This window comes from Taurulus bubalis (genome assembly GCF_910589615.1).
Source record: "Taurulus bubalis genome assembly, chromosome: 20".
NCBI lineage: Eukaryota > Metazoa > Chordata > Actinopteri > Perciformes > Cottidae > Taurulus > Taurulus bubalis.
In genome coordinates this window covers 5,418,563-5,428,832 of record NC_136608.1, presented here as the reverse complement: position 1 = coordinate 5,428,832, position 10,270 = coordinate 5,418,563, and the positions used below count along the sequence as shown (strand labels likewise).

Genomic DNA, 10,270 nt, shown 5'->3' with positions numbered 1-10,270 from the left:
AGAAGCATTGAAGCAGCAGTGGTCCTAGTTGTATCAACTACTTTGAATCATGCCAGAATCAACAGTGGAGACCAATTAGTTATGCACGTAATATTAACAATGAAAGTAGTAGAACTAGTAGTAATATGAACATGCATGTAAGCAGTATTTATATATTTTGTGGTATTTGTATTTTAGTGCAGAACTGCTTTCTTTCCTTAAAAATAGGAAATGCAATCAGTAGAGGTAAATGTTGTTGCAATAGCAGTAATTAGTCATTATAGTACAGTCATTAGTAAAAGCGGTATCAGTGGGGGGGCCATATGGTTGATATCATTGTGAGGATACCATTATGGATATTTTCCAGTATTTATTTAAGTCACAACATGGCAGACTCATGCAAAATCACGGTTTGCTCCGAATCATTAGTTCAGTAAGCCAACGGTAAATCTGCACCACATGATGAACTATCATTTCTAAGTATTTTTCCAGCCCTACATGGAACCAGATTTCGATACCAAACGGTTAAACATCCTCTCTGTCTGCGTCTCGCTTTTCTTGGTGGGGGGGCTGACTGATGACAGACCTGGGCCGTCCTTGGGCGGTCTGTGGTTCAGCTCTAGAAGGCCAGCGCTCAACACCCACCACCAGGGCTCTAAATCTCAAACACACCTCCTGCGCGATAAAGACAGTAACATCATTGAAGACTCGGGAGCACTGAGGTGAAGGCAGCATCACACATTAAGGTGTATTTTTTTTATTGTTTACACATGTGCAAAACATTGCTTCATTCAAAGCTGGAATAACTGAATTGGCAGGGCTGCAAAAATACTCGTACACAAAAGGTAAGCAAAAATAATGGAATCTGTTTATATACAATTTACAAAATATAATAAACTTTATATAAAAAAAAATGTATATATTCATCTATATTATTTAGCTGAAGCTGTGTCCTTGGCGAACAGCTGCTAAAATGCTCCTTTTGACTTTTCTCTCGGAACATCACATTGTCCGTTACATTCACTCGTTGCACATTTCAGGAGTCCTTTATTGCAAAAGTGTCCATTCAGTGAGGTAGAAGTTATCCTTTTTTTTGGGTCGTCCTCTTGATCAAAAACAAGTGTCACTCAGCTAAGTGCTCGTCCTGCTGCTGTCAAACGGCTGCTCGTAAACGCTGTCGCTCTGCTCCGATGCAGAGTCCTTGCTGAGACTGCTCTCCTCCAGGTCGGAATCGGCGTCCGGAGCCGTGTAGGGATTCTCGTGCAGAGTTATCCCCATATGCGTCACCAACGGTGGTGGGAAGCCTGGGTAAAGGTCCTTGTTAGGCCTCCCCTTAGTCTTCCCAAATGTTCCTGAGCAAAAAAACGGGGGAAGTAAGAAGTCAGACCGACGTACAGAGAACATCCGGAAAAGGTTTGTGCAAGCAATCGACTTCAGACATACCCATGAAGGTGTTGGAGGGGGAAAGGCACTCGTGAGGCTTGCCGTAGTCGTTGGCTTCCACCTCCTCCGCAGATGGCCGGCGGTCACTCTGCTGGGGATAAGGGCCGTGGTGGAGACCGGCGTTGGGGAGCTGCATCAGGACCGAGGACGAGCAGAGGTCAAAATGCTCAGACAGGAAGTAGTCCCTCATTTTAGAGTTGGTCAGGCTGCCGCTGTAGGAGTCAATGCAGACGGGCTTTTGGTCGATGGAACAGCCTAAAAGGTAGAAAATAAAGAAATGATTAGTTCCTTTAGAGAGTGAGAAAGATAATAATGACTGTATATATTATTATGTTGTTTAATGTTCGACATCAATAAGAGTCGAAGAGTATTGCTGTAGGATAAGGATCAAGAGAACATTTTCTATTTAACAGAAGTATTTCACAGACCTGTGAAGACTTCCGTCGGGTCGGTGGAGTACAAGTTCTCTCGGCGAAGCAGTGAGCCGATGGGACCTTGGTAATGGCAGAGCAGAGGATCGATGGCTCCTTCCATGTCCGTTTCACTTCCTGTATCAAGCTGACAGAAACCTGTACAGGCCGAATGGAAGAGAACCATGTCAGAAAAAAATGTGACTGCAGAGGGATTCCGTTTTAGGACAAATGAGAAAAGGGCAGGTGTTTTACCGTTCATGTCTTTCGGCTGCAGGTAGAAGCCGCTGATTGACGAGGCCATGTACTGATGGCTGCTGCCGCTCTCTGATGGGATGTAGCCGTCCTGTCGGTCGGCAAGCGTCCCCTGGGAGGACAGGTAGCTGGGGATGTCAGCCGGCAGGTTGGTCTCATCTGGGAGCGCGAAGACATCAAGTTATGTCATACACTCTCATTTTTGTGAACAGATTCCTTTTAAACGTGATTAAAAAAAAGGTTAAACCCCCAACAACCAGCATGCACCGACCTGTGTTGGTGACGCTGCAGTCCTCATTGCGGCGCCGCGTGTGGTAGATGATGACCACCCACACCAGCGACGTGCCCACCACGCAGCACACCACGGCTATGATGACGATTCCCACCGTGGTCCAGCCGTCGCCGTCCGATCCCGCCCCGGCCACCATGCCGACTCCCACGCCGCCCTGCACTCCGGAGTCGCAGTTGGGATTGGGGATGACCGCCAGCAGGACGTTGCCCCTCTCCGTGCCCAGCGCGTTGGACATCTCGCAGGTGTACTTCCCCGCGTCCGCCTCCGCAGCGTCAACGATGATGAGGAGCTGGTTGGCGGCGGCGAAGAAGTGGCGCTCGGTCACTACCAGAGGACTGTCGTCTTTGGTCCAGTTCAGCCTCGGGGGAGGGCTGCCGCCAGCTATGCACTGGAGGACGGCGGTTTCGCCCTTGGCCACGGTGCGATCCATGAGGGGCCGCAGGAAGGAAGGCGTTTCTGAAGCAATGGAATAGAATTTAAGTTAGTGAGACTGATTCACTGTCAACTTAAAATGGAAGCTCTAAACAAAGAGTTTTCCCTTTCTGCCGCTTCTCACCGAGCACAGTGAGCGTAGCGTTTGCAGAAATAGCTCCAGCGGTGTTCTGAGCCGTGCAGCTATAAACGCCGATGTCCTCGGTCTTGACGTCCACTATGAAAAACACGTCGTCCTCCGGCATGACGTGCATGCGGCGTTCGCGGGCGGCTGGGAAGTCGGTGCCTCCGTCTTTCTGCCAGGCGATCTGAGGGGACGGGTGACCAACGGCGGCACATTCCAGCCTGGCTGTCGCTCCGGCTCGGATACTCAGGTCCATTGGCATCTTGGTGAAGGAAGGCATCACTGGAAATTAGATTTAAAAAAAACGTGATTAGAATCTTTTCGGAATTTGACGGGTGTTTGATGATCCTTCTTTATAAGAGGCTCATTCCAAACGATCGTCTTCTCCAATCCCAAACTTACTGTTGACCGTGAGCCTGGCCTTGATGGAGTAGGACGATCCAAAGTGGTTGGAGATGACGCACTGGTACTTCCCCTCGCTGGAGAACTCCACATTACGTAGCTCCAGGGTGGTCGTGTACTCCGTCACCTCCGTCTCGCCTGCCGTGCCTCCCTGCACCCGCAAGTGGGCCTGGTTGTGGATCTCCACGTCGTTCAGGGCCTCATTGTCTTTCTTCCAGGCGAAGGTCATGGGCGAGTCGCTGGAGCTGGCCGCCGAGCAGACGAACGTCACGTTGGTACCCTTGAGCGCCGACTGGGTCTCCGGCTCTACGGTGATTTGAGGCTTTGGGAAGTCATCTGGGAGAACGACAAAGGGGAGAATTTGAAATGTCTGTGTAAAACGATATATGTGTCCAGGTCTGGAAAAGGCTATTTAGCAACGTCTGGTGCATTTTTTTTGGGGGGGGGGGTTTGTTGGCAGATCTGAAAGGGGAAAAACTGAACTGAAATATCTCCTCAGTAGATCTCTATGATGGTAACGAGGAAAGCTGAAAACCGAACCTAGTACATTTCCACGAGGCTCATTAGCTTGACCAGGAGTCAGGGAGAAAAATACTGAACAATCTGGGTCAGCTTGTAAATGGAAAACCTGTGTGAGTGTGTGTGTGTGTGAAGGTGTTACACCAAGTGAATGCATCACTTACCACACACAAACTCCTCTTGGCTGACGGCGAACATGCTCCTGCCCTTCAGCATCTGCGGGTGGGCGCAGCTGGCGTTGACGCAGGGCAAGAAGGTTTGCTCCGCCACCCAGACGGGAAGCCACTTCAGCTGGCAGTCGCACAAGAGGCTGGAGGTGTTCAGGCGGCTGCCAGGAGAGAAGATACCACAAAAGAAAACTTTGTTCACAAGGACAATAATATCACTTTAATTAAATAGTTCACTTTCAGTGATTTTGGTCGTGAGGCTAATCTCCAGAGGGAGAGTGTGGTCAGTGCTACATCAAGTCGCAATAATCTTGGGAAAATGAAAAAATTCCATTGCATAGCTTTATACCAGACACTATCCTTTAGCGGAGGGAGACAAAGGAACCTGTGAAGTTGTTAATAACACTGGAGCAAGCGCTGCTCGGTGCTGGCTTTCCCAGCAGACCATAATGACTTTCACCTGGTGCTCTGTCCCACATAAACACAGAGAGACTATCTAAAGCTGCCCTGAGACGCGGTCATACTTACAGCTCCCGCAGGTTCTTCATCTGAGAGAAGGCGTTCGCCTGGATGGACATGATGGCGTTGTTGCTCAAATCTCTGGAGAAAGAGACGGGAAAAGAGATTAGGACTAGTGAGATGGCGGCGTTTTCTGCCAACATCAGCCGTGTAGAGTGAAGGCTACAAAAACTTCAATCGAGAGGAAAAAAAGGTCTGGGCTCCAGAACAATAAAACTCTGGGCAGCCGTTTGCTGTGTTAATCAAGAGAGGCCCAACTCTGGGCTGCTTTGAGCTCTGGCAGCGGCTGGGAAAAAACTCTAATTAGAATCAAATGCAGCTGTTGTGTGTGTGACACACACACACAGAGAGAGAGAGTTCCCTCCACTTGCCTTGGTGATCGATATAGTCTGGCACACATGTAAAGATACTAATGGTGGAGCTTTTTTTTCTCTCTTCTTGATTCCACATCAAAGCGGTGGAATGGGAGAAGACCGTTTGGGTGTACGGCTCTAACAAACAGCCTCTGTGTCTCAGTGTGATTCACCCCGCTTAGTTTACGGCTCGGACTTATGGAAATAATCAGTGAAACACGAGGCCGACTCACAGGTGCTGCAGTGCGTCCAGGCCAGAGAAAGACTTCTTGGTCACCGAGCGGATCCGGTTCCCCTGCAGAAATCTGGGAAAATGACAAGATTCTCATCAATTTCAAATGTTTGCTCGCTGGCCTTGTTTTGGTGATGTTCCATAAAGTCGCCCAGTCCAGGTGTGAAACGGCACGTTAACGTTGACAGTGAACTCACAGTTTTTTCAGCTTGTCCAGGGCAGAGAAAGGGCCGTTCATGTCTTCAATGGTCCAGGAGATTTCATTATTTTGGAGATCCCTTTCCAAAGAAACAAAGACAGACCACCTCGTAAAAAATCCACGCCCAGAAAACAACTGCACTTGCGATGTTAATAAAACTTTATGCGGCTTTACATTTCGTTTGAGGGGGAAGACGTTCAAGGCTTTAAAATGATATTCAAAGCGGCTCCATGCCTTACAGGAAGTTCCTGCCTGGCCTTTGCGGCGCTTTTAAAAGTCTGCAATGGCTTTTCTGCGTTGTATAGAAAATGTTTACAAGGAAATGCTGCAATATAAGATGTGCGCTGCATTTTAAACTTCATTTGAGGGGATAAATATACTCTGCATGCAACTCAAATATGTACGAGAAGTGTTGCCACAGATCCTGCATCCAACATTAAATACATAATGAATCTGTGATGTTTTACATTTCTGGCAAAAAAGAGGGATTGTTTTTGTGAAACACCCCTTACTTTATATGAACTCTAATTAAATTACTAAGTTAAATTAGATATAAGTGTTAACTAACTGGAGATTTACACACCACAAAAATATGGTGAACAGTTATATTTTAAAACCAAACTATTTATTAAATAGGGACTAGCTATTACTAAATATTTACACAGACAAAGCTAACGTTAGCTCCGTTTAGAGTAAAGAGTAGACGTTTTTTAATATGATAAACCTAATCATGTTGTTATGTCAATCATGTTAGCTAGACTAATGGCCAACAAACATCTTACTATTAACTCTAAAAATATTGTTTTTCTCCATAAATTCATTGTAGGTTTTGGCTAGCTTCACCAGCATCTTGATGCGGTAAACAGCGAGCAAGCTAACGTAAGTTTTGCTCGTGGCTTCAGTTAGCTAACACTCACATCTGACAGATCTTAAATATGTAGTAAAAAATAATCTCTTCGTAAGAACCACTTTGTGTGGTGCTAACTGTTATAATTTAGTGAATCTCCACTTTTACTTTAATGGATTTCTTAGCGGCTCTCCAAGAAAAGCTCTTACTCTTTGATTTGGAGGGAATGAACCTGACGATTAGCGTTAATGTTGCCTGAAACATCTTCTGCTATCAAACTCAAAGTTGTGGCGGCTGAAAAAAAATGGACAGATTATATAACTGCTATAAAAAAGGTACACCAAACAACTTAATACACAGCACTTCAGTGCTAAATCACTAAAAGCCAAGAATTTCCCAGAGAAATTGCCTCCTTTGATCCCTCAGCTGCTCTAATGCTTTCAAACTGCTATTTTCCTCCTCGACAGGCCTGGTTGTGGCTGATTGAGATTGAGGAAGGGTGTGTGTGTGTGTGTGTGTGTGTGTGTGTGTGTGTGTGTGTGTGTGTGTGTGTGGGGGTGGGGGTGGTGGATTTGAAGCCCTGAAGCTATCCATGTCCACCTAGCTGCACACCTGCCCTACGGTGACCTCAGCAGTGAAGCTGACATTTGGTTCCAGTTAAAAAATCCCAACCAGGGGAAATGTTACGGAGCCGCTCTGTGGGAAAGGGGGGATGGGTGCATGTGGGTGTGGGAGAAGGGGGTCAGGCGGAAGAAGGGGAGATGTTGAGGTCGGGTTTTTTTTTTTTTTTTATGTGTGTGGAGACCTCAACACAGTAATCTATTTCACATCCCCAAAACACATCAGGCAGGATATTTCCACTCAGGCAGCGGATTGATGGTGGAGGGGTGTTTAAAGAGGGTGAAGGGGGCCTTGTACTTACATTTAATGTTATAGATAGCTGAAACACTGAATCACACAAAGTATCCACTTAAAGCAATAGTTGGACATTTTAAGATTAGCGTTAACTCCCTGTTTTGGAGCCAGACTTGAGACCGGATGAGCTGAGTTTAGCACAAAAACTGGCAAACAAACTGCTTGTCTCAATCCGTCAAATGCTAGAAAATGATATTCGTTCCAGGGTTCAGATTTTTTGGTTCGGTATCCGTTCCTTAGATCTTTATGTGTGAGTTTAAAACCGACTACATTCAGGATATTTGATTTCACATTGAAAAGACAAGTTGCATCAGATTCACACACGACGAGGACCGAAAACCCTGGGAAACCCTTTTGCGCCGTCTTTCGTTCTGAAACTTTGGAATTCAACTTACAGCATCTGCAGGTTGGAGAGGCCGCGAAAAGCCCCGTCCGCAATGAAGCTCACGCGGTTGTTTCCGATGTGGAGCTCGTCCAGCACGCTGAGGCCCACGAAGCTGGACTCCTCCAGTCTGGACAGATGGTTGAAGGAGAGGTCGCTGAAGGGCAGACGACAGGAAAAAAATAAAACAATCGTGAGGTCAACTTATTTTCCTACGAGTTTGAGGAGATCAACTTTTGCAACAAATCAGAACTCGTGAGTAAACTTAGATGAGACCAAATCAGATAGGCGGGCATGTCCCAGCCGACAGGCGGCTTGTTTACTCTCAGCTTTGTGTGATAAGAGTGAGAGAAACACGGAGAGGGGGGGCTGTGAAAAACACTCCAAACACTAAAATGACCGCTGCTGTAAACAAGAGCCACAACAAAGGAAATTCAATCTGCTTCCAGGAATGCGTGTTGATGAGGGGGTGAATCGCTGAAGTGTGTGGGTAACGTGGCGTTTGACGTGGAGAGAGACTGCGACTAATAATGGAGTTTTCCAATAAGAGGAAGAAGTGGGACTTCCGGAGGCCGATATGTTTGGTTTAAGTGACGGCAGAAAAGAGAAGAGGCAGAGGGGTGTGGGACATGTTGGCAGTGCTTTAATGTTGGCACTCTGGCAGAGCATAAGAGGCGCTGCTTTGTCTGTGTCTGTGTGTGTGTGTCTGTGTGTGTGTGTGTGTGTGTGTGTGTGTGGTAGGCGACAAGAGGAACTGGAGTGTGAGGAAGGGCAGGCCCGGAGTGCCAAAGGGGAGGAGAGGGCGACACAGAGAAGTGTTGGGAGTTCAGAGTGTGAATGGAAAGTGAGGAGGGAATAACGAGAGGGGGGGGGCGGGGTGGAGAGGGTGCAAAGAGAGAGAGAGAGAGAGAGAGAGAGAGAGAGAGAGAAAAGAAAGGTGGACTCACAGCTCGCTGAGTTTCTGGCAGAACTCCCAGGCGTCAGGTCGGATCCTGCTGATGGCGTTGTGGCCGAGGTGGAGCTGCTGCAGAGTCAGCAGGCCGTAGAGCCAGCCCTTACTCACCTCTGTCAGGTTGTTGTAGTCCAGCTGCCTGCAGGCCCACACACACACACACACACACACACACACACACACACACACACACACTCACACAATGAGACCTTACACTACATTTGGAGGAACAGAACTCGATGTGCATTGCGTGCAAAGTTGCTTACAGGACTTCCATGTTGCTGAGGCCCCAGAAGGCCCCGTCCATCAGGCGGTTGAGGCCGTTTCTCTGCATCTTCAAGGAGCGAAGGGCGTGCAGGCCGTGGAACGTCAGGCCCTCCACCCTGCGGACGCGGTTCCTGCTCAGCTCCCTGAAACGCACACGGGGAAAAGAGTAAACACACAAGCACGAGCGAGGAAAACGTGCAGATACTTCAGAATGTATTGTGTAATGTAACAGTACCCTAAAATGACTATGTGAGCAAATTAGATCTTCAAAATGATATCCTGGCATTCAGATATAGGGGTCAGTTGTCAGCCAATCAGAGAAAGCCTTGCCATGGAAGAGAGATAGCGAGGAAATTCTGCGATGTTTGTACATTGTTGAATATAAATGACTTTATGGACTGTAATTGTTTTGTTAACCATGTGTATGTCCTCAACTCAGCAAATGACAAGCTTGCTAACTAGTGTGGGGTCAGGTCAAAGGTCAGAAAAGGTTTGGGCAAGAGAGTAACTTTCTTCAGAATGTCTGGCAAGTCTTAAAAAGTCTCAAGGTGTCGATATCAGACGCGTCGCGAACCGACACGGCTCAAAGAAATCTCTCTAAAAGAACAGAAGACAGCGAAGCTTACAGGTGCTGGAGGTTGGGCAGCTGGAACATCTTCGCCGGGATGGCGGACAGGCGGTTGCGGTTGAGCCGGAGAACCTGCAGGCTGCTGGAGAGGTTGGTGAAGCAGCCCGTCTCCAGCGAGGAGATACGGTTGTTGTTGAGGAACCTGAGAGAGGACGATCCAGTCAGGAGACTAAAACATGCAGAGCATTGTGGGCCTTTTGGATCACGACTAAATGTTCATCGGGCACTCACAGGTTCTTGAGCGGCAGCGCGGGGAAGGAGCTGGCCTTTATCTCCACGATGTTGTTGTTGCTGAGGTCGAGCGTTTCCAGGGCGAGGAAGGGCCGGAGCTGCTCCACGGGGATCCTGGTGATCCTGTTGTTTGCTCTGAAAACACAGACACCGTCGCTCCAATAAAGGACAAAAATACTGTGTGTTTGACTAGCGGCGCGCACCAGTTTCATGTTTCCAGATATGCAAACAGTCAAGTCCCTCAATTAGCGTGTGGTATTCCCCCCCCAAAAAAAGAAAAGAAATAAAAAAAAGGCAAACTCTCACGCGCTTGTAAAGCGGTAACTTACCACCCAGGGTGAAGCGCTGTCGTACTTTTCTTTTGTTTTTTTTGCTGATGCTGCATGCATATTTCCAGGATGCCTACAAATTGCTCGGTGTGATCAATGTTGCAGCGCTTCAAGCCAAGTCCCAACAACCTTTGGGTTTAGTGATGTGTGATTTTGTTTATAAGGTAATTACCAACAAGGTATTTAAAAAAGTAACCTGCCAATTGCTTGGCTGATGAATACCATTCCCTCAGTGAAAGCATGCCTCGGCAGAGGCCAGCAATTTCCTGAGCTGCACGCCTCCTAAATTGCAGTGCAGGGACTGCTTAGTTATAAACAGAGCCTGTACAGTGCCCTCTTTGTGTATGGGACTCGGCAGTAGAGAGAGCGAGAGAGAGAGAGAGAGAGAGAGAG

The 10,270-nt window shown here is 47.6% G+C and overlaps 1 protein-coding gene across 1 annotated transcript; it reads right to left on the bottom strand.

Moving 5' to 3' along the window:
* Window positions 1-574: 574 nt before the first annotated feature.
* On the bottom strand, window positions 575-9,411 carry lrig3 (leucine-rich repeats and immunoglobulin-like domains 3). The gene is made up of 15 exons (XM_079236165.1): window positions 9,316-9,411; window positions 8,689-8,832; window positions 8,418-8,561; window positions 7,484-7,627; window positions 5,325-5,405; window positions 5,129-5,200; window positions 4,552-4,623; window positions 4,021-4,184; window positions 3,338-3,673; window positions 2,936-3,217; window positions 2,359-2,835; window positions 2,088-2,246; window positions 1,851-1,991; window positions 1,423-1,677; window positions 575-1,331 (listed from the first exon to the last, which is right to left on the bottom strand). Exons 1-15 carry the CDS (start codon window positions 9,342-9,344, stop codon window positions 1,111-1,113), a joined length of 2,721 nt encoding a protein of 906 aa, XP_079092291.1. The 5' UTR covers window positions 9,345-9,411; the 3' UTR covers window positions 575-1,110.
* Window positions 9,412-10,270: the final 859 nt, after the last annotated feature.

Excerpts from the sequence above, each read along its gene's own strand:
- lrig3 (XM_079236165.1), bottom strand. The coding sequence starts at position 9,344 with ATGTTCCAGCTGCCCAACCTCCAGCACCT. Across the intron at positions 2,836-2,935 it reads CGCTACGCTCACTGTGCTCG|AAACGCCTTCCTTCCTGCGG; the intron begins GTGAGAAGCGGC and ends CCATTGCTTCAG. Across the intron at positions 1,678-1,850 it reads CCCGACGGAAGTCTTCACAG|GCTGTTCCATCGACCAAAAG; the intron begins GTCTGTGAAATA and ends TCTACCTTTTAG.